The 24959-nt window shown below is 43.5% G+C and overlaps 1 protein-coding gene across 1 annotated transcript in view; it reads right to left on the bottom strand.

Moving 5' to 3' along the window:
• The window catches only part of PITPNC1 (phosphatidylinositol transfer protein cytoplasmic 1), a 235275-nt gene that overhangs the window by 78689 nt on the left and 131627 nt on the right, over nt 1–24959 (bottom strand). The window contains exon 5 of the mRNA XM_070561537.1: nt 3884–3955. Within this exon, the coding sequence (XP_070417638.1) occupies nt 3884–3955 (72 nt within the window). The remainder of the gene's footprint in view (nt 1–3883; nt 3956–24959) is intronic.

The following is a 24959-nucleotide window of genomic DNA, read 5'->3' as shown; positions in this document are numbered from 1 at the left end:
ACTAGTTTTAATGTAACGAGGAGGAGAAGATATTTATATCTAGTCCTCCCACCACTATTTCTTTTTTTACAAGATATTAGGTCATGTAAAAAAATTACTTTCATGGTAATTGATAATAGGATAAGAACATGTACGCTATTCAATCACTAATCAATATGATTATCACCAGCGTCCTTCAGTTTAATTATTGCTTCTTATCATCATCAATTTCATTAAATTTTTGGCAGGTAGGGAAGGAAACAGGGTGCAGATAGCAATATGAAGGACAGTAGCTGAATGATATGACTATACACCCAGAAAATGCAAAGAAATGAACTGAATTTATTAAATAATTTGGCAAAGCACTGAGACAAGAGAAATATCCACTACTGCCCTGCTTTCTTTAGCAACTCGGCCTCCCACCAGAAACTCCATATTCTTTCCTGGACAGAAAAAGAGCATGCCAGCACATGCCATCTGCTTAAGACTCTAGTTCTGAACCCCTGGACAAAGCTATCTTTTAATAATTAAAGTATTATTACATAAGTATATATTTCTCTTCTTCTGATTTTCAAGCATTAACAAGTATGAATGAAAACCAATGAAGTCTTCCTTTTCTGCCTCCCAGGGACCAAGCTCGAACCAGCTGGGTGACCAACAGCAGCTGCTGAATATGGAAATTAGAGGAAGGCGAATTGGCAAAGAAGTTTAATCAAGCTGGGGCTGGCCTGTCTGGTCTAGAGGCCTCAAAAGCAAGACCTGGGCATCCATGGGGCACAGCCAGGCAGAGGCTAGAATGGGAACTTGGGCAAAAATACATTTAGGGCCTCTTCAGTCTAACAAGATGGTGGGGCTTAGACTCGGGCAGGTTGGGTACCATGACAGAGGGATAAGGAACTGACCCCACAGGCAAGCTCAGAGTCAGCAAGTTGGGGAGGAAGCAAGGCATGGTACAATAGCTGGCATTTCTCCAAGAGGAAGCAAACCGTGTTGATAAGGACTCCACACGAGTGCCAGGGCTTCAGTGCCTCCCTCACAGGCTGGCCTATGTCTCAGGGAGGCCTGGTCCTTGGCACAGGCAGGCGACGCTCACTCCAAGCACGGCTCCTGACTCTAGGATGGATAACCTGGTGTGTTAAATTCCCAGGAGAGTAGTGAAAAGTACTTAGCACCTGCCAAAAAGGGATACAAGGTAATAAATGATAACCATGTGAATTTTTTTGAGTATTTGAACGGAGCAGAGGATAAACCAGAAGGTTATCCTGGTCCTATCAACCTATAAGGATCATGTCCTCACCACACCTCTACAAGTGGAGCAGTTTTAAACTAGTCATGAGGAAGGACAGAGCCATAGAGAAGAGAGAGAGCGAGGGAACTTGTTTGGAAAGACTAAAAGATATTTAAAAAATCGCCCCCCTCCATATTTTCAGATTGTGCCTGGAAAAGCAATTCAGGCTGATCTGCATCACTCTTTCCTGATGGCCCACAGCTGCATCAAAATGCTCATGCTCACTTCGATACCCAGCGACGAGCAATTGGTTAAAGAGTACATTTAAGAATGGAATGCAGTCCAGTCATTAAAAATCACACTGGAAAGGACACTTCATGACATGTTAAAAACAGCATACTGTATGATTCAATTTTAAGGGAATTGGTTAAAAAATAAATTCATTAATAATCTGCAAGATGAATCATAAAGCTAACAGCAGTCATCTCTAAATTATGGGATTACTACCAGTTTTTTCTTTTCTTTCTTTTTTTGGGGCTTTTTTTTGCATTTTCCATTTTAATAACCATGTGTTAATTTTCCAATCAGAAAAAAAGTGATTATTTTGCAAGAATTCAAGGTAAACACTGTGTAACACTATTTTAGACAATGAGGCTTTGACCAAGTAGGCCAGCAAAGCACTTCTGATTTCAGACCACTGACAAGGAGATGGTCCTAAACTTTTCCCTCGAGGTCACCAACCACCAGAGGATGCTAACCATTGGGGATCCTGAAATTACTGGAGAAGCACCACCCCTGCCAGCTGCATTCTTCTCTCGGGAAAGTTCCAGGAACTCTGGGGAAGGCATTTGGTTGAGACAGTTGGTGGGAAGATCTATGAGTGGTCAAATTTTCAGATCCAGTGGGTGCTGTTCTGATTTGAGTCTCGCTAACCATGGGTCAGCACAGTTTTTCTGTAAATGGCCAGGAAGTGAATTTAGGCTTTGCGGGCCATAGGAGCTCTGCTGCGACCACTCAACTCTGCTGTTACAGCACAAAAGCGGCCTAGATGATACAGAAATGAGCGAGTGTGGCTGTGTTTGGATAAAGCTTTATTTACAAAAAAAGTAGTCTGATGACTCCTGATAAACTCCAGGTGTCCTAACTTAGTTCAGGGAGCTGAAGTGACTAGGTGCAAGCCAAGTCAGTCCCCACAAATAGATGGGTCATTATTGAATGCCGCTCCTCAAGCTCTTTCCATTCTGAAGGTTGACCACTGGTGACTCTTCACACCCAAGGAAGGGAAGACCGTTGTCATGCTTATCTTTTTAGTCATTTAATATGTTGGTCCTCCCCACCCGCGGCTAAACTATGAATAGCTGAAGTTTGAGAAATGAATCTGCATTTTTAATACCATCATGTAATTCATACAGTGATATATAAATAGAAGGTACTTGATATGCCCTTGCTGAATACTGAATAAATGAATAAGTGTCCTCTTGAATGACACCTTTTGGGAACCACTCAAGCTCTGTCAAGACAGACTCCACCTTGAATGGGACAACCTGTGTCCCAAACAAATACACTAGTACCTTCTAGAAGAATTTGTTCCTGCTACAGGCAGGAAGGAAGTTTCTAGAAGACGTCAACATGAAGAACCACAGAGTAGGCATGGCCAAAGCTGCCCCTTCTAGAGGGTTTCTTAGTTCTTCTCAGTGACTGTTTTCACAAGAAAGAAGGTTTTCAAGTTGACAATGTTTATGACTCCTTAGCTCTTGCTTCATGGCACTTAGTTACCTCCACAACCTCTTGCATCCCGTTTTGCATTCCCTTGGCTCAGTGAAGGCACCCAAGAGGTCACCTTGTCAGGAAACTCTCTATGCCCACTTTGGCATAGTCCCAATCTTCATCACTCTCCACAAATGCAAAACATATAAGTGAAGTAGAAATTAATAGGTGAAGTCTTGTAGCTTCTAGATCCAGGCTCTTCCCACAATGGGTCCTGATGGAACCCACAGACCAATCTCAGGATGAGGCTCTTGGTAGGTCAAAACATTTACTCCCAAAGAGAATGGAATGTAGAAATGGATTGCGCTGACGGAAAGAGTCTGGGGTAAAAGCCAGGTCAGAAGATGGATTTTAAGCAATACTAATAAACAAAGTACTTGGCTGAAATTTGGTAAGAGTCAGAATGCCTCACGAGATAAATATTTTGCAGGAGGGGTACACCCTGATTTTAAAGTGGGATGTGTGTGTAAATGCATAAATATGTGAATGTAAGCACAGTCCAGGAAATATATATGTATACACACATTCATCTGAGGGTATTCATTTTTCTGAGTAAATGTTAACAGTCATTGAGAAGATGTGTGCTCAATCCAACGATCAGAACCAAATCCTGGGGTTCCCAGGTCCCCACCACCCTCTCAACACCTGAGGATAATCACTCTAGGTTAGAGATTTCTGCAGAGGCCCATGGAAAGTACGTTAAAAATGAGAAGAAAGAAAAGCTGGACGACAAAATCATTCCAGGGAGAAACCCCAGGGAAATAGCCCTCAGACCTTCTCTGAGGTCCCAGGTACAGGTCCTGCTGAGGCCCTGGCCGCACAGGGGCTGTGAAGAGTATCGTGACTCTCAGAGCCCAAGAGGCAGGCACAGCATGGTGGGGGGAGGGGGAGCGGGGGGCGGCTACTCACGCTGTCGTTGCTTCCTTTGTTGTCCTCATACTTGGTTTCTATATGAATGGAGAATTTCGGCAGAAAGGAACACTATGAAAAAAAGTAAAGTTTTGTTAGCATACTGTTTTTTCTCTCTTCACATCTTCAGTATAGCCTCTGAATGCTCACCTGACCATTTGGGTGGGAGCACTGTTCTACAGGCGAAATGTTAAGATACTAGGTCAATATCCACATTCAGACCAGAAACACAGCCTTGACAACGCGAACACAATTCCATCCAGAAGTCAGGCCCAAGGGAATCACCAGCAACAGAAGGCAAGTGGCTGAGGAGGACATTTTCAAAAGGAGCATGTTCTGTGAGTCCTACCACAGGCTCAGAGAGCAAACTCTGGAGAGAGAGGCAATCCTACATCTGGGGTGCTTACCTTTGGGGAGCAGTCGCACTGCTAGATACCTGGGTACCCAGCCTTAACCTTTACATAAATATTCATAATAAACCTAGAGGTAGGTGGTAGAATTTTAACATCATAAATTACTGAAATCAGACAGACTTGGTTGTTAATTTTGGGTGTGCCACTGGATAACTGTGTGATTTTGGATAGGTCATTTAATTTCTCTGAACCTCTGCGGTATTAACACGGGGACAATAATTATTACCTAATAGTGGCATTGGAGGGTTAAATAAAATCATGTGGGTAAAACACACAGTGCTGGGCATGGAGAAAGCATTCAACAAATGGCAGTAAACAGTATGGGGCTGCAGCTGCACGTGACCGTAAGAGGCCGCCCTTCTTTCTGCCCACACGAGGAGAGAAACTCCAAATGCACACCACCCGAGCGTCCAGTCCCATCGAGTCCCATTCTATGTACTCAGTAGATTTTAAGGGTTAAAGTAGCTTAAGAGGATTTTGATGGATGTTGATGTAACCTCCCTCCTGCTGGCACTGAGCTGGGCATTGACTTTCTCGGCCACTAGAGATGGGATTGAAGACTAATGGGTAAGATGACCCATCAACTCCACAGGGAAAGCTGCAGGAGCTTAAGGGGATGGCTCCTTATTTATTTATCCAACATGCATAGAGCACATCCTCTGTGCCAGGCCTTGGTCTAAGTGCTTCCAAGGTCCAATTTGTTTATTCCTTGTAACCACCCCAGGAAGTAGGTACTATTATCGTCATCTTTGATTTAAAGATGAGGCAATAGAGGCACAGAGAGGTTCAGTGAATGGCCCATGATCACACAGCTCGTAAGTAGTAGAGTCAAGATCGAAAGGTCTGGTGGCCTGGTCTCAGTGTCATGCTCTTGATCACTTCCTCACTGGTTGTCGAGGCTGGGTCTCCAAACATATAGCAGCAGCAGCAGCAGCATCCTGGAGCTTGTTAGAAAGGCAAATTCTTGGGCCCAACCCCAGACCCACTCTTGGGATGGGGCCCAGGCATCTGTGTTTAACAAGCCCTTCAGAAGATGCTGATGCAGGCTCAAGTTGGAAAACCACCTCACTACACACCACACACGAGAAGGAAGCAGAGAGAATGTATTACCTAAAATCCCAAAGTCCACCATATGCACCCTCACCCCATGTGCTTCATCCCCAAGATGACCACGATCCCCTTTCCGCCAAGCTGAGACCCCTGGTAGCACCTGTACAAGAAGGCAGAGGCCTTGGACGTGCCATTGATGCTTCTCGTGATACGACATGCCTGTGTGCATTGGGCCTTCATCTGTGTTAATCCGAGTGAAACAAGCAAGCTGAGCGGTGACTAAGGAAACGTGGAAACAATCAATCCCAGTAATTGCCTTTACGGAGAACGAGGCCCTGCGATTATTCATTAACACCTTCTTTGCTGTCTCCTTTCAAGCCTCTCACTCCACAACTGTGGCCCTCACACTCAGTCCCAGGGAGATCCAAAGAGGGGCTGTTCAGCATAAATCAAGACCCTGGAGGAATCAGAGTGGTTCAGACCCCCATGGTAGAGCTCTCGATCAACAGGTGAACTTGGGGAGATGCCCTTTAAAAATAACACGCCTTCAGGTCAATGGATTTGTCCTTTTTAACCCCTAATTCACACGAGGGTCATCCAGCACATGCACCAGGGCCAGGTGGCGAGAGAACAGAGATGCCCAGGTGGAGAGCTGGGTCTGGGTGATCGGAGTGGAACTCCGCAAGGAGTTTTTATTAGTTGAACCTGTAAACCACTTACCTAAGGTCAAACAAATAAATTTTAGCATTTGGGTATTAAACCCAAATGTGAAATGCAAAACCCTCATGCAAATTAGCAGATGTTGTTATTTTTGAGTCACGAACTTAGGTTATTTTCATATCAGAATGGCAACTCTGCCAAGGGCTGGGAGTGCACCTGGCTTCGGCAAAGCAGCGGGAGGACCCGGATCAGACAGCCGACTCCAGGCTGGTCAGTGTTTCCTCCTTCAGCAGTGGTTGGGACTGATAATACCCTTGGGATATCTGATGGCTGGTTCTTGGAGCCCTGGGGAGTGCGGTGTGTCAAGTGAAAATCAGAAGGATCTCTGGCTCAGGGCATTTTCAGGGTTGTCACTAAAATCTTTCGGCTAGATGTCCACCTTGAGATAAAACTGCTGCTTCCCCCATGCAGGTTAGGGTGCCTAAAAATCCAGCCCCCTGATCCTAGTGGAGCCGTAACTGTAAAGCAAGGTCTTTTCCTCCTCCCTAGTTGGCTCATCATTGTATCTCGCCTCTGAGGTCATCCCAAATCCTTCCCTCTCTCCAGACCTGTACTTGGCTTCACCATCCCTCCCTCGCAGCTGATAACTTTGATTCTTAGTTTGGTGAGGACACAGACCATGTGACAGAAACACCTACCACTTCCCTCTCCTCCATTGCAAATCTTATGCTTATTTTTAATGCTCCTTCTTATTCTTTGTAAATTAGAGAAAGACATTGCCTTCTTTATTCCAATGGAAAATAATATAATGAGAAGTACTGAGACATAGGAGGCAGCAGACCTGGGCTCAGTCTGAGATGTATTGACTTGGGCAAATTACTTTACCACTCCCAGCCTCGGTTTCCCCATTTACAGAATGGGGACAATCCTCCTCTACTCTGTAGGAGTGTTGAGAATATCAGTAAGATCATTCAGGTAAACCCCAGCACAATGCCTAACATATAGTAGGCACAAGGTAAAAAATATTTGTAATCTCTTCTCTGGAAACTTGTTTCGTTGATTATTCACATCTTCTCCCTGCCTCCTTCCTGCAGCCTAAAAATATAATGAAAACTGTCATATTCTTTTTTTTAAATTTTTTTTATTGAGTTAATGATAGGTTACAATCTTGTGAAATTTCAATTGTACATTAATGTTTGTCAGTCATGTTGTAGGTGCACCACTTCACCCTTTGTGCCCACCCCCCACCCCACCTTTCCCCTGGTATCCACTAAACTGTTCTTAGTCCATAATTTTAAATTCCTCATATGAGTGGAGTCATACACAGATTATCTTTCTCTCGCTGGCTTATTTCACTTAACATAATTCTCTGAAGGTCCATCCATGTTATTGCAAATGGAACGATTTTGTTCTGTTTTGCAGCTGAGTAGTATTCCATTATATATATGTACCACATCTTCTTTATCCATTCGTCTGTTGATGGGCACTTAGGTTGCTTCCACGTCTTGGCTATTGTAAACAGTGCTGCAATAAACATTGGGGTGAACAGGACTTTTGGGATTGCTGACTTCAAGCTCTTTGGATAAAAACCCAGTAGTGGGATGGCTGGATCGTATGGTAGTTCTATTTTTAATTTTTTGAGGAATCTCCATACTGTTTTTCCATAGTGGCTGCACCAGTTTGCATTCCCACCAGCAGTGCATGAGGGTTCCTTTTTCTCCGCAACCTCTCCAACATTTGTTGCTATTAGTTTTAGATGTTTTTGTCATTCTAACGGGTGTAAGGTGATATCTTAGTGTAGTTTTGATTTGCATTTCCCTGATGATCAGCGATGATGAGCATCTTTTCATGTGCCTATTGGCCATCAGTATATCTTCTTTGGAGAAATGTCTGTTCATGTCTCCAGCCCATTTTTTGATTGGGTTGTTTGATGTTTTGTTGTTGAGTTGCGAGAGTTCTTTATATATTATGGATATTAAGCCTGTGTCAGACATATGACTTGCAAATATTTTTTCCCAGTTAGTGGGTTGTTGTTTTGTTTCAATCCCGTTTTCATTTGCCTTGAAGAAGCTCTTTAATCTGAGGAAGTCCCATTTGTTTATTCTTTCTATTGTTTCCCTTCTCTGAGAAGGCATGGTATCCGAAAAGATCCTTTTAATACTGATGTCAAAGAGTGTACTGCCTACGTTTTCTTCCAGAAGCCTTATGGTTTCAGGTCTCACCTTTAGGTCTTTGATCCATTTTGAGTTTATTTTGGTGAATGGTGAAAAAGAATGGTCAATTTTCATTCTTTTACATGTGGCTTTCCAGTTTTCCCAGCACCATTTGTTGAAAAGACTCTTTTCTCCATTGTATGCCCTCAGCTCCTTTGTCAAAGACAAGCTGTCCATAGATGTGTGGTTTTATTTCTGGGCTTTCAATTCTGTTCCATTGATCTGTGCACCTGTTTTTGTACCAGTACCATGCTGTTTTGATTACTGTAGCTTTGTAGTATGTTTTGAAGTCAGGGATTGTGATGCCTCCCGTTTTGTTCTTTTTTCTCAGGATTGCTTTAGAAATTCAGGGTCTTTTGTTGCCCCATATGAATTTTAGGATTCTTTGTTCTAATTCTGTAAAGAATGTCACTGGGATTCTGATTGGGATGGCGTTGAATTTGTAGATTGCTTTAAGTAGAATGGACATTTTAACTATGTTTATTCTTCCAATCCATGTACATGGAATGTCTTTCCATCTCCTTATGTCGTCATCCAATTCTCTCAGAAAGGCCTTGTAATTTTCATTATATAGGTCCTTCACTTCCTTAGTTAAATTTACCCCAAGGCATTTTATTCTTTTTGTTGCGATTGTGAATGGTATTGTATTCTTGAGTTCTTTTTCTGTTGGTTCATTACTGGAGTAAAACTGTCATATTCTTAAAAAACAAATAAGCATCAACTTCCCTCTGTCGTGTTTCTTCCTCCCTCTACAATCAACTCCATTTCTCTATGTCTTCACAATCAAACTCTATTAAAAGAGCAGTCAATGCCCATCTACTATTTCACCTCCTACCTCTTCTTGACCAGTGCAATAATGGTATGGAAACGACTGATAATCAAAGAATTTCAAATGAGCATTGCGTCTCCATCCACACCCTCTAGAACTCTCTACACTGTTTGATATGACTGAGCAATCCCTCCGTCTTGAACAGCAGTTCCTTCTCAGCCTTCTCTTCCCTCCTCCACCCCTTCAACGGAGGTGGTCCCTTAGGTTCTGCCCTCCAGCCTATTTTCTTGCTTCAAACCCTCTCCCCTGGTGATCTCATCTGCTCCTGACATTTCCATGACCAATTTTTATGGATGCCTCCCAAATTGACGTCTCTAACTCCAACTGCTCTTCTCACATGTCTAGCTGCCCATCAGCCAGCCCCGACAAGGATCTTACAGGCACACTAAACTGGAAAGGTCCATACTGAATTCAAATGTTCTTCTGTACTGTATGGGTTTCCTAGGGCTGTTGCAACAAATTACCACGAACTTAGTGGCTTAAAACAACAGAAATTTATCCTCTCATAGTTCTGGAGGCTGTAAGTCTGAAATCAAAGGGTTTGCAATGTCATGCTCCTTCTGAAGGCTCTAGAGAAGAATCCTTCCTTGCCTCCTCCAAATTCTGGTGGCCTCAGGTGTTCCTTGGTTTGTGGCTGCATAACTGCAATCTCTGTCTGTCTTCACATCACCTTCTCTCTGTGTCCTCTTCTTTTCTTATAAGACCTAAGTTCTTGGGTTTAGGCCTACCCTAAATCTACTACGATTTCATCTCACATCTCAAGGTCCTTAACTAATTATATCTGCAAAGACTCTGTTTCCAAATAAGGTCACATTCTGAGGTTCCAGTGGACGTGATTTTTGAGGGGACGCTATTCAACCCACTACACTCACCCATCACATCCAAGGAAGCCCCAGGTCCTGCTGGCTCCGCTTCCCTCCTTACAGAGAAGACCTGGAGTCATCTACATCTGACCCTCATTTTCTTTCTGGCTCTGCCGTGTATTCATCCTATGGATCTCCCATTTTCTGGAACACTTGCGGCTGCTGTATTTTTTGGCCCACAGTCCCCTCAGGCTGAAATTTCCCTCCTAAGTCTTACCCACAGACCATCCCCAATACCACTTCAGAATGACTATCCCATGTGTGCAGGCAGCATTCTGTTTGTACCTTTGCCACAGCATTCATCTCCTTTTCCATTATCACAATTAGCTGTCTATGTGTCTGGCTCAACAACCAGATGATAAGCTCCAATACTATTCCAACCAAAGGATCTCTCCCCGAAACCCTGCTGCCCTTAGGAATGGCCTAAGTCACGGCCACCCCAGGCTTTCAGGTGTCAAAGAATCTCCTTTGTTTTAAGGTTGCTCAGGTCTGCCGTCTGTGACTAAAGGCTTTGCTCAAGCTGGGAATATACATCTAACCTAGTCATTCTCAAATATCCAGGGGGAGAAGGGAGCACCCCACTTTATAAGCCTGAACTTTCGTAAATTGTGCGTTATTCCCTTAGTGCATTTTTCCCCCTCCCACATGCCTGATGGTTCCTTCAGTGACATGGAATTCCCCTCACCCAAGGAACTGTGTCAGAATCTTTAGGGGATAGCACATGCTCTCTGTGGCACGGTCATTTGGGAACACTGAATGTTCAAAGTCTCATTTGGTTCACAACAACATGAGGGAAAGACTAAAATACCCATGGCAGACAGATTTCTAAGATGGCCCCCAAGATTCCCAGCTCCCAGTATATACACCCTGTATAATTCCTCCCCTTACGTGTGGGCAGGCTGTGAACATGACAGGATAGCTGCTCCTCTGATTAAATTACCAAGGTGAGCAGATTGTTACCTTACACAAGACTTCCTTTTAGAAGAAGTAGAGATTCTTTTGCTGCTTTCCAAGAAGTAAGCAGCCGTGTCTGAGAAGGCCACATGGCCGGAACCTGAGGAAGGCCTCTAGGAGCTGAGAGCTACCCCCAGAGGCCAGCCAACTAGAAAACCAGACTTCAGTCCTACAACCATAGGAACTGAATCCTGCCAACAACCAATGAGCTTGGAAGAGGACCCTGGGCCTCAGAAAGGACTGGAATCCTGGATAACACCTTTATCTCAGCCTGGTGAGACTCTGAGCAAGCACCCAGCTAATCTCAGCTTCAATGGAAACTCTAAGATAATAAATTTGTGTTGTTTTAAGTCACTAAGTTTGTGGGAAATTTGTTACACAGCAATAAAAACCAACGCAACAGCCAACCTCAAGAATCCAACCACTGCTTCCCTTTCAAATCACCCATTTCACTCTCATCTGAGTAAAGCATCACTCACTTTGAGGTGTGAACATGTCCAAGGAAATGGGGAATTTGTACTCTTTCCAGCTTAATAGTTCCACCTATGATGTCATCTGCTTTGTCATTGGCCACTTATTGCCCACGGTGATATTTGCTAGTAAAAGACACCCCTAAGCTTACCATCTTGCCATCTTGGGTGTCCAGATGCAGCAGCGTGCACCTAGCCCACAGGGAGCAAGTATGGTGCTTCAGTGGAAAGAATACAGGTTTGGGAGTGAAATACACTTTAGTTCAAACCCCAGCTTCTTTTCTCACAAACTGTGTGACTTTGGGCCAATTTCTTAGTCCTTCTGAGCTTCAGTTTCCTCATCCACAAAATGGAGACAATACCAACCTCAAGGCTGTGGGACGAGGTTTAAGTGAGATAACAAATGTCCAAGGCCAGTCAGTGTCTGGCAGAACAGATACTTGAGAAATGTTGGCCCAAGCCATTGTACCCCTCCCCATGAAACTCTCACGACCTATATGGGGGAGAAAATGGAGCTGAGGTTGGGGGAGACCCTCCACTGTGTATGTGCAAGGATGCATTGGGAGGTTGTAAGCTTGCTGGAACGGCAGCAACAGGAGGACACCTGATTGTTCCTTCCGATGACACGGATGGTGGCCAAGCCACAGAGCAGGTTCGGGCTCCTCCGGCCTCACCCTATCTTCTGACCTGCTGCACTGCAGAGAACATGTCGTCATCTCTTCCAGGTCCACCCCTCACTGTCCTCCTTTTCTAAAGGCCTGGCAGCTCCTTTTTCTATGCAGGGGCTCTCTCCCCTCAGCTCTTCTCAGCTTTCCTCCACTCCCTGCCAACTTCCTACAGGGAAACAGGAATACCACGAGGATCTCCGTGAACTTTCTTCCTACCTAGATCTGAAAGCTTTATGTCTTATTCACTCAGCCTTATTACAAAAACTGAGGCTTAAGAAATAGCATCAAAAAACAGCATCTGGGAGCCCCAGGGGTCCCACAAGCTGACCCCGCTTCCAGGCAGAGGGGTTGGGGCAGTGACTCTAAAGCAGAGTGATGAAGGAAGGGGAGAGGCCATGAAGTGCCCTCATCCTCCGGAACCCAGGGGACATCATGAGTCACTTCAGCCCCTCCCCGGCGCTCCTTCCTCCCCTGAGCCCACTCCAGATCTGGAATCTTCTTTCTCATGAAAAATCTTTTTTTCACTCTCTCTCGCACTCTCTCTTATTGACTAGGAGAGTAGCTTGGCCAGGAGAATTACAACAAATATTCACTTTCTTACATCCAGGGTTTATTTTGCCCTCAACTCCCTAAAAATAGTAACAGTGTCATGGAGAAATCAGGGAAATAAATCAAAAGATCTCCTGTCATCTCCTCTTTGATTTTCTACCTTAGATCCTCTCAAGCCAGAAGAGTCTGTCATCCGCTCCCTGCCATGACGAGCTTCCTCTGTACCCAGTATCTGAGCATCTTTAATTTGCCTTCCAAACGCAATGGCATCCACTGTGATGAACCTGTTCTTGCAAAGTGATCATTGAGTACCTGTGAAATCTCTAGCACCTAAAACCTACTGTGCAGAAAAGCAATGGTTGTTTGGTGAATATTTAAATGCACGTACTTGTATCTTTTGGAAGTGATGGGGGAATCTGCAGTCAGGAAGAAGAATGCCAGGAAAGACAAGCGAAATACCTGGGCTTCTGTAAGAATAATTTCCAGACACAAGCATGCCCAGATTCAGTGTCGGGAAACGAAAGCAGCACATGCAAAATGCATGGCAGAGCTGAATTTTCAATTCACTACAGACATGCTTTGGAAAAATGAAAGAGCTATTTTTAGTCTAGTGATTGATTAGGGTTGCTATGGCAAACACTTACGAGAACAAAACTAAATGTAAGCAAGTCTTAAAGAGAAAGGGGCTAACACACTGGGAATTTCATAGTCAGTTTCTGGGTGGTGCTGGAAGCCCTCACTGCCGTCTCCACACCTGCAGAGGGGGAGGAGATGGTGGCTGGAGAGAATGGGCCAGGGGAGATGAGCTGAAGCTCTCTAGGGGGTCTGCACTTCCAAAGCATGGAGTGGCAAGACTTCTGGAAAAATACGCACCATTCACTTTGAAGATCATCATTACTATCATATTGTACTCCCATAACACCCAGCCCATGGTGAAATCTGTAAGCTAAAGAGTATTAAGGCTGCCCTATACCAATTTACAAAGTAAAACAAACATCATACTCTAACAGTATGTATTCCTAAAACCTACTTTATGATACCTCATCTGGTAGGCTTACTAAAAACAGATTCCAGGCCCCTCTCTTGATGACTTGCTTTCAGAAAGTTGGTGGAGTCCTGGAGCCTACTCTTGAACTAGGACCTGATTTTTCTGTTCTTTTTAAAAGTAGCTTTATTCACATCCTATATTGTTCACCCATTCCTTAGTATATTCAACCATTACCATGATCTAATTTTAGAACATTTTCATTACCCTAAAAAAAGCTGGTACCATTGCAGTCAGTCCCCGTTCCCACCTCCCCAAGCAACCGCTAATCTACTTTCTCTCTCTGATTTGTTTATTCTGGATATGACATATAAATGGAATCATATAACATGTAGTCTTTTGTATTTGGATTCTCTCACTTGGCACCCTTTGTATGGCAGAATAATATTCCATTATGTGGATATACCATATTTAATTTATCCATTCATCAGTTGATGGACATTTGTTTCTGCTTTTTGGCTATTATGAATAATGCTGCCATGGAGAATCTTGTACAACTTCTTGCATGCATAAGTTTTCATTTCTCCTAGGTACATACCTAGAGTGGAATTGCTGGATCATATGGTCACCTATGTTTAACCTTTTAAGGAACTGCCAGATGGTTTTGCAAAGTGTCCGACAATTTTACATTCCCACCAGTAGTGTCTGGGGTTCCAGGTCCTCCACATCTTTACCAACAGTTATTACCGCCCAGGTGTTTCTTAATCCCGGGAAGTTGTGGAATACCTTTGGGTCAAAATGATGATCCAAGGAAACCAGTCACCATTCCTCATATCCAGTCTGAGACAAACGGACATGACCCAACAGTGAAGTAATAATGACAATAGTGTTGATATTGTACTTACTGTCATCAGGCACTGTTCCAAGTATTTGATATACAATAACTGATTTATTAACTCATTAACCCTCATAGGACTATGAGGGATATATAACTGTTATACCCATTTTATAGATATGAAACAAAGGCATGGAGAGGTTGAACAGTGTGCCCCAAATCACATAACATTTACATGATGGAGCTGGGGTGTAGCTCAGGCTGTCTGGCTCTGAGGTTTGTGCTTGTAACCCCACATCCTGCTGCCTCCTGAGTATTAAGAAAGTACATGAACGTTTCTAGTGGAGCCGAGTGCTCAGCCAGAGGTGATGGTGGCTAAGGCACCTCAGTATGTCCTGTGGCCACTGAGAGCAGAGAAGATATGTGTGTGTGTGCATCTGTCAAATGATAGCTATGCCCTACTTCAAACAAGCCCAAAGAAGGAAAAGCAGGAGTTACCAGAAAGATAAATTTGGGAAATAATTATTCTTTTAAGAAATTCACAGCGGGATTCCTATATATGCCAAAATATCCTACTACCTTTAAAATACAATCATTTTCAAAAATTGAATTGAATCTGACAGCTTAAGTTAATTCCTGCTGTGGAAGTGCTTTAAAACCCTGCCCAGAACTCCACAAAGAGCATGAATTCTCAGGTGTGAAAAAAATATTATGAATAAACAGATGTTCATTACCACATTATTGGTCCTATAAAAAACATGGCCACAACCCAAAGTCCACTGGTAGAAGGTTGGTTAAGTACACTGTGGTGGACTCCAAAGCTATTTAAAAAGCGAAGTGTAAAACAAGACAATCCCATTTTTTGTAAAAAGAAAAAAAGGTATTTTAGTATACGCACAGAAAAAATGGAGAACAGACATCAAAATATTCTCAAGGAGAGAAATGGAAATTATGGAGCCCTTTTATTTTCTGTAATATACATTTTTATAATGCTTATATTTTACAATAAACATCTTTTTCAATAAGCAAGCAGAAAAAAATTCAAATCTCATAAAAAAGTAAACATCAATGATATCCCAAAGTAACTATATTATCTCTAATGGAAGTCATAAGATGTTCCAAAAATTCTCTTAGCTTTAGTCCCCTTTAACTTAAAGAGGAATGGACTATAAAGAGCGTTGTTAAGTAGATGGAGAAGGCGCAAATTCGGGAAGTTTGGGAATCTTGGCTTCAAATGGTTCCTGTCTCATATATCACACTTCTTCATGGAGTCTCTGAATGAGGCTGGATCTGAGAGGTGATATAGTTCAGTAGTTCAAATCATTTTTTAAATGGCATCAGGGTTCCTTCTTCACATAAAATGTTATGCAGTGACATGGTGGCCAGTGAGGCATGTCCATGGCACCTCCTGGACCAAGAGAGGGAAAGTTTGAAAACTGCTGATTGAGCCCACTAACTCAACACTTTATTCCTGGTCATCAGCCAGGATCCTTCCACGTCTGAAAGCCAAGGAGGCTTGGAATCACAAAAGTTAAGTGCAAGAGCTGAGAAGCTGACAGGGTAGATGCAGTATTTATAGGCTTTTAAAAGACTATTTCCTTTTAGCTTTTATCTGAAACTCAACGCATTCCTCTCTGGTCATCTTGTTCTGTCTCCACGCAACATGTGTTCTCTGCTATCAATGAACATTAAACTCTATATAGACTTGACCTTCTCTCTAATGGAATTCCCCTGAAGACATTGATTCTTTGGTACGATATTCTATATTATCATATTAAATGTACGCCAAGGCCATACAGGGAATTTCAGCTTGAGATGGGATCATTAATAAAACTGGATTTGCAAAGGTTTCCATGGTTCACCAACAGGAGACTTATATCCAGAATGTTCCACGGGGCTAGTGAGAGCAGGTCTAGAGTTTAGGATTTATTATGTTTCAGGAATCTGGGGCTGGAGACTGTGCTGTCTGTAGAATAGGAACCTACGGGTGGTGAATCTGTATGGAGAGGCACCTAGATCTTAAAGTTCCTTTTAATTTTCCTTATTCTTCATCAGGAAACTTCTATCTTTCCATTTTGACAAAAAAATTGCCCCATAGTTGGAAGATAACATATACATATATAAACTTCTCTGTTTTGCCTGGGAGATCTTTACTATATACACCAATTTCAAGAAAGTGTATGTCTGGCTGTCCCCTATCTACTCAGAACCTCAGTCATCATTCAGGGAAAGATGCAAAGGAAATAAGGGGATATACTGGGTTTCCTTTGTTGTTCTGTGTTCCAAGGGCCACATCTGCCTTTACACATAGATAGCATGAGTGGTAATAGTGACAGGGTAGTTGGAAAAAAATTGCAAAGAAGATTGTTCCAGAAAAGTGAGAACAGGAACTCAAGTGGAGATTTTAAAAAGTAGAATTTTAAAGCAAAGAGGAGACAAGGAATTGCATGTCAATAATAGAGAAAAGGATGAATCAGAGAGTGACTTCCCAAATAGAGGCTGCATAGGAAGAAAAATGTGGCCAGGAAGAGCGGTGGGATGTGAAAGAGAAGCGAGGGAGGATGAGAGGAAGGGAGGGTGTGGAAGGCAGAGCATGGAAATACAGCAGAAAACAGCTGCTAGTATTCCAGCCCACAGCGAGGACATGAATGTCAGCCTCTCCGCTGCTTCTCATCAGCCTGCGCCCTACCCTGAGGCTTCTGTTAATTCATTAGTTCATTCATCGATGGAGCCTCTTCCTGTCCTCTGACATGCTGAGCAACAGCAACTCACCGGAGAAGCAAGGCCAGGAGGGAGAGGGAGCAACGACATGAATGAAGGTATGTTTTCTCAACGGGGCATGGTTTATTAATGACGTTTCTATGAAAATCGAGCAGGAAAACTAAATTCAGGTTCTGTATACAATCTAGGGCTGGACCCGTCAGGGCAGAAATAAGCAGTGGATGCTCAAACTGATAGCTACACACAATAAAAGGCTGGACAAGGTTTAAAGAGACAGACAGAACACATCAAGTGAAAAAGAATTGCATGTAAGTAATAAAAATGGGAACAAATCAGAGTGACTTCCCAAATAGAGGCTGGCATGTGGCCTGCGAGGAAACTTGCAGATTGCAAGCCTTCTCAGTTAAAAACTGGAAGAATCATCTTTCTTAACCAGCTGGGGAAATTCCTCAGTCAACTGCACACTGTCATGGAGTTCAGAGTATCAGTGATCAGAAAGGTTAAAAGACATTGGGCAGTTTTACATTCACTTTCTTTAATCACTGAAGTTTACTATTTCGGTATATCCAGAGTTGTGTTTTATTTTATTTTTACAGAAAGAAACCTGCCCTACAAAATTGTTCGAGTTGTATTATTCTGATCTTACCAACTTGAACTAAACCCAACTCCATAGGCGTTAATAAACTGTAGAAGAGAAATCCAATTTTCAGCACCACAGGTGCAAAGTAGAAAACAACAAAGGAAAACTTCCCAGTAAAATCTTCTATCGAAAATTCCTTTAGACATTTTTTTCTGTGATGATTGCCCCCTGTAAGGTCACTCTGAGTCGTGTTTAAAAAGGTGCAAACAATTTAACAATGCTATGTTATGGTAGAGAGGTACATTTTATCTTCTGCTCTCTCCCCCAAAAATGGCTGAATTAATTTTCTTTGAAGAACGAACAAGAGCTTGGGAACAGCTAGAAATGGAAATGGGATAACCCGACAAACAACACTGGCTGTTCCAAGGGTCCCGCTTCACCAGGCGCCAATCGACTGGGTTGCTGAGATGTGGAGGCAAGTTCTAGTCCCGCACGAGCACCAAGTCACCTCTGTGAACAAGCTGGTTTGCAATGGTTCATCCGTGCAACCAATTCGCTTTCTAAATTGAAATAACTCAGTGCACAAGCTCACTGTCATCTCAATGCTCAGGTGTCTTTGCTGTGTGGTCTAACAGAACTGACTTTGCTTGAAAAGGAACCTAGAGGTTCTGTGTCACCTGATTCTTTAAAAAAAAAAATTCATTACTGTTGGAGTTCTTCAAAAAACTCTGATATTGAGTAATTGTAATCTTCAGGCAACATATTAGCCCACTGAAATTTAAGAAGTAACATTTACTGAAATAGAATTAGTCCACTGGCCTATTTCGTGGGCACATAATGGCTCTAACTCTAAGAGAAGCTTCTGGAGCTTCCCTGAGTTTTAGAAGACTGGCTTTACAGAATCCGAGGTCCCATGGACAAACGAATGTGGGAAGTGTGCATACTTCAACTCACTTTTGGAGATTCACAATGTACATTAGAACAGTAAGGCTCTGAGAAGTCCTGCGATAACCAAATCTATTTAACTCAGTAGAACCCAGTGTTTCCCTTACTTAGCTGACTGTACCATCTTGATGATAGTTATAAGTGGCTCTAGACTGTTTCCATCTAAATTCTCTTGAACCCTGAAGATTTTTGAACTTGGTCCTTTCGACTCTATTTATGGCACCAGCCTCATGCCATGACCCACGTCTCCACAGACTTTAAGCATTTTCCCTGTGGGAGTCCTCTTCCGGCCTGTGCCTAATTGCTGCCTTGCTCGTTAGCACTCTCAGCTGGAGGACTGTTTCTTTGACCTGGTCTCTACAGGCCCCAGCCTATGCACTCCCATTTCTAAGAAGGGATACTTCCCTCTGCCCCCCAAAATTATGTATTGCTCTGGATATTCAAGGTTAATTGTGATGTGGAGATCAAGGTTATTTCCTAATCATCTAACCGCCATCCCTACCTCTGCCTCCATGACCACAAAGAAGGAACACTTAGAGACCTTCATTCTCTTAGCTTACACCGTAGTTGAGATGGCCAGATTGTCCTCTAATTTCCTTCCAACAATCCTAGAGTTCTCATATAATAATGTACCTTCCCTGGACTTGGACCTATTTCTCAGTTACGTGATTTAGTGGTTTCTTCTCCCCTTGGCTGGGATTCTGTGCTTAAGAAGGCAGAGAGGGCTTGAGAGGAATGCAGGTCAGCAGTCTGAACACACAGCACCTATCAGCTCTTTCAATTATCGGGGAAGCTGACGAGGCCAAGATTGCGAGTGAAATTCCTATCCAGGACAGTTAGCTGCTTTCAGAAAAATACCTCAATCTCTCTCTTGCCACTGCTGGGAAGACAACCCGAGTTCATCTTGGGTGACTGACGATCCAGTCCCGACCATGAGCTTGACCCTCTTCCCGGCTCCACTAAGTCAACCCTAACAACGACATGGCTCATTGTGGCTCCACACCGTTTGAGGTTCATTCCAGAACCATTTCCTTCTCCCTAGTCTGTTACATTTTATTTTTTCTATCTCTTTCAACTAAATAATTAAAATACTGGATAACGTTGAATAGCCCACTACGACTTTTGCTCCTTGGTAATGGCCAGCCATTCTAAGAGAAAGGTGCTTCGCAATCGTCGTTGCCTCTTCTGCCGATTCTTGTTAAGATGTTGGGGTAAGTGGGATGGTCATGGCAGCAAAAGATCTAGCCACGGCGCATTCTAGGTCACCGCCATAGACACTATAGCTTCAGTTTTCAAATTCTTACAAATGAGAAAAAAATTCTTTTTTTCCCCTTCATTACTACCAAGGCTGAATCGATGCTGCTGAATTATATTCATACTCCAGCACAGCCTTTTTTTAGCCCTAGAAAAACAAAATCAGTGACTTTGGAAGGCAGCCAGTCTCTGCTTGGGCACCTTCCTTTGTGACTTGACAAACTTCAGAAGAACCGGCAGGTTTTGAAGAACTGGTTAGATGGTCTGTCCTCTGGAAAATTGTCATCGTGTTGTTCTTTGTTTATTGTATAATTAAGGTTTTTCCTATAACCAACTAGAGATATTTTTTTCCAACTTCCTGGGCACATGGTGTTTCCACATAATACTAAACACACAGAGTCACTCACAGTGATGAAAAAGCTTTTGCATCTTGATAATTGTGATAATGTTGAAGCCCTAGATGACCCTAAACAGAAAGTGCTTTGGGCTGGGTTTTATCATAAATGAGGGCAGCATGAGGTCTCCGTAACAGGCTGGAGAGTCAGATCTAAGACCAAGGGGACCCTAGGAACAGGCACACATTGCTCTGGGCTAATCCTACGGGGAGAGACACCTGTCTGGAGTATTGAGAGCCCCTCTGCCTCCCTGAGGGGAGGGAGGGGCGGGTGTGGTGACCCCAGTTGAAGTCTGGCATTGGGGAAGGTTTGCTTTTGGGCAAAAACAGGAAATATGGGGCTTGAAATGACGTCCAGAAGAGGTAGTTAGGATTAATGGATCAGGGGATAAAGAAGCCAATAAAAAAGCATTTAAAACAGGAAAAAAGATGAACACTATTGAAAGCGTCTGTCATAAATCCTGGGAGCAGACCTTGCAGTGAGAGAGAAAAGTGGGGTCCTCTCCCCGGCCTGTCGTGGGCAGAGAGCATGAAAACACGGCTGAGTCCGAGTTAAGAACAGGCAGCTTCAAAGTGAACACTGTGGGCCTGAATGGGTGCACCTGCAGCCACAGAGAGAAAAACTCGGATCCCCCAGTCACTGGAGGGACGGAAAGAAAAGCCGTGCTATATTTGGGATGGAAAATTAAAGTGGACTAGCTGCGAAAAAATCTTGCTTCCTTTTGGAGAATTAACTCCAGACCTGCCCTCACATCCAAAGCTGGCATGACCTGGCCTCCATGTGTCCAGGTGGCCAAGATCCAGAGACATCACCTGCCCACTGGGCCTGGAATGAGCATGCTATGGACTGAATTGTGTCCCTCCTCCCCAAATTCATTTGTTGAAGCTCTAACCCCCAATGTGTTGATACACGGAGGTGGGGCCTTTGGGAGCTAGTTAGGTTTAGATGAGGCATGAGGGTGGGGCCCCCACAATGGGATTAGTGGCCTTTTGAGAAGAGACCAGAGAGCTTGCTTTTTCTTTTTCCCTGCCATGTGAGGACACAGCAGGAAGATGGCTGTCAGCAAACCAGGAAGAGGGTCCTCACCAGCATCCGAACAAACCAGCCAATACCTTAATCTTGGACTTCCAGTCTCCAGAACTGTGAGAAATAAACGTCTGGCGCTTAAGTCACCCAGTTTATGGTGTTTTGTTATGCAGTTCAAGCTAAGACAGAGCAGGCATCTGCAGGTGGGAGTTCTACTGTCCCTAAGGACCAGTCAAATCCCACCTTCTCCAGGAAATCTTCCTGTATTTCTCCCAGGCAGAACTTCTCTCTCCTTTCCACAATCCTCTGTTTGCATTGTAACTGTAACACTTAGCACAGGTCTTCCTTGAAATACTGACAGCTATGTATTCGTCCGCTCTCCCTTAATTTTCCCCAACTCCCTTCAGTCCATTTCACTTCCTGACCCAATCTTGAGGAAGGAGCACTTCAGTTGCTCTGATGGGTCATTCAATTGGCCTGAGCGTTAATGCGGCACGTCAACTGCAGGACAGGTTCCTGAGTCCTACAATTCTTGTCTTCCCTTCCCCTTGGCCTACCAAGGTGCACTGTTCTTATGATCAGATTTTTGTGCTTTAGTCTCTGAGACCAGTTCTGCCCCACTGCCACCCCTCCCCCCAAAGGATTGCTAGATAAAATATGAGACAAACAATCTTTTAGTATAAGTATATTCCTTGCAATATTTGGGACATACTTATACTAAAAACTATTTGCTGTTAATCTGAGAGTCAAACTTAATGGGATAGTCTGTATTTTTACTTGCTAAAGCTGGCAACTTTATCACCCCAGCATCTCATGATCGAGCAACCTGTGTAAGATGGCCGTGTCCTGTTCTTGCCTGGACCCCTTCTTGGGGACTATAGCCCTGTCACTTAAGCTCAAGGCCCCAATCCAGAGCACAGGGCCCTTCCTTTCACATTGCAATTGCTTGTCTGGCTGGATTCCCCAGTGCCATTCATTCTGCCTTCTGGTCTGAACCTCTGCTGTCAGTGCTGCTCAGAGCTCATGTAGCCAGTGGGCAGGTCTGGTGCTAGCCTCTCCCCTGGGCTGAACGATGGCCTGGCCTGTCTTGCCTCCAGAAAATCCTATGACTTGCTGATGACTCCCCAGAGGGCAGGGGCCATTGCTCAATGATGCCTTCTAGCATGATGTTTTACACATTGTTGGTGCTTAATAAATGACTGTTAACATAATAAATGACAATTAACTAAATTGAAAGACAGTGTTATGGATTGAACTGTGACCCCCCCCCCCCCCCGCAAATATATGTTGAAGTCCTAATCCAGTTCCTCAGAATGTGCTCTTATTTGGAATAAGTGTCATTGCAGATGTAATTAGAGAAGATGAGGTCACACTGGAGTAGGGCAGGTCCTTAATCCAACGACCAGTGTCCTTAGGAGAAGAAGAAGGAGACACAGCGACGAGGATGCCATGTGAAGACACAGAGACACACAGAGGGAAGACAGCTACGTGAAAACAGGCAGAGATCGGAATTGTGCGGCCACAAGCCAAGGAACGCCTGGGTCACCAGAAGCCAGAAAGAAGCAAAGGATTCCAGCCCTACAGGTATCGGGGGCAGGACCCTGCCGACAACTTGATTCAGTCTTCCAGCCTCCAGAACTGTAAGACAATAAATTAATGTCGTTTTAAGCCATCCAATTTGTGGCACTTTGTTATGGCAGCCCCAGGAAACCATCCCAAGGATCGGATTAGGGAGAAGTTGACCCAAAAAACAAGGGCCTAGAAGATATCAAGTAATACTTAGAGTCAAACAGAAGGGGGTGAGTGTGAAACTATGCAACCATAATTAACTTCTTTTTTATGTTCTGTCCCCAAATTTTCTCAAACAGAAATAAAATAATTTATGTTCCTTTCAAAGTCTGAACTGTGTGATTAGAGCCACAGGAGAACTCGGGGCAGAGGCTGGTCGGAAGTAAGGGCCACGAGTCCCTAAGAAATCCTCCGTGGACTACACAGGGTTGGCGCAGGAGATCGAGGGTCACGGTACAGTAGCCCCCTCCCTTACCCCTGGTTTCGCTGTCCTCAGTTTTAGTTACCTGTGGTCAACCTCAGTCTGAAAATATTAAATGGAAAATTCCAGAAATAAAAAATTGCTAAGTTTTAAATTGCCCGCCATTCTGAGGAGCCTGGTGAAATCTTGTGTCATCCCGCTCCATCTCGCTTGGGACATGAATCATCTCCTTGTATACAGCGGATCCATGCTGTATACACTACCCACCCATCAGTCACTTAGTAGCCTTCGGTTATCAGATTGACTGTCATGGTATCACAGTGCTTGTGTCAAGTAATCCTTATTTTACTTAATAATGTCCCCAAAGTGCAAGAGCAGTGACGCTGGCAATTCAGATATGCCAAAGAGAAGCAGTAAAGTGCTTCCTTTAAGTGAAAAGGTGAAAATTCCTGACTCAATAAAGAAAGAAAAAAAATGGTATGCTGAGGTTGCTAAGATCTATGCTAGGAATGGATCTTCTATCTGTGAAATTCTGAGGAAAGAAAAAAAAAATCCTGCTGGTATTGCTATTGCATCTCAAATACATATGTCTAGGAAGAAAGATAATATATACGGGGTTCGGTACTATCTGTGGCTTCAGGTATCCACAGGGGGTCTTAGAAGGTATCCCTCATGGATACGGGGGGACCACTGTAATGGAGGCTGGCGGGAAAGGCTTCTGTGGGAGGGCTGCCTTAGGATGTGCATTCCCATGGGGATGGCTTTGTCAGGAACTATGGTTTTCATTCCGTTGCATTGTTTTCAAAATCTTAGTACTTTAATAACATTCTTTAAAAATGAATACAATATCATTAAACATTTTCAGATTTCATTTCTCTGTTAATCACCCTCACATTTCATGGTACTGTCACGAGATTATGGAGAATAAAGGCCATCACTTTTGGGTCAAGACAAGGTGACCTAATTCTAAGGTTCACCAGGCAAATAAATGCCTTTGTATAGTTATTGAGACAAGAATTCTCTTGTCCCTGTAGCTATTGATTACATTTCAAAAGAAAAGTCCATGCGCAAGCTTTCAGCAAAGTGGGAAGTGGGATAGCGTCAGATATCAATAAAATCAAATAATATCCTAGGCAATTAGTACCTTCTGGTCTAGTAACTGGAGCTAGTCTGCTTTGAAGGGTACTAAGATATATTCTCATTTATTTGCCCATAGGACTTCCATTTTAATGATGGCAGCTTCCAGCATTGCAAAATAAATAACAATGAACATTTACTGAATATTTACCATGTACCAAGCACTAGGCTAAGATTTCACATGGATTATTTAATATAATCTTCATATCACTCTTACAAGATAGTTACTACATCTTCCCCACTTACAGATGAGAAATGGAGGCTTAAAGGGAAGCACTTTGCAGAATTGTTAATGGAGGCAGGATTCAAAAGATTCCAAAGTCTTCCTCTTGATAACTGTGCAATTGCTGGAAGCAAAGGAACGGGGTTGCGGGGGGGTTGGTGGGGGGGGGGGCGCAGTTTGGTAGGAGCTATTTAATTGCCAGCTATCTACAGGCAACGTGCTGACAGCTTTCTATACATTAGATCAGTGGTTGGCAAACTATAGCCTGGGAGCTGAATCTGGCCTGCTGCCCGGGCAAATATAACCATGCCAATAT

This window comes from Equus przewalskii, chromosome 10 (assembly GCF_037783145.1).
Source record: "Equus przewalskii isolate Varuska chromosome 10, EquPr2, whole genome shotgun sequence".
Lineage (NCBI taxonomy): Eukaryota > Metazoa > Chordata > Mammalia > Perissodactyla > Equidae > Equus > Equus przewalskii.
The sequence above is the reverse complement of the archived record's forward strand: the minus strand, read 5'-3'. Positions and strand labels throughout refer to the sequence as shown.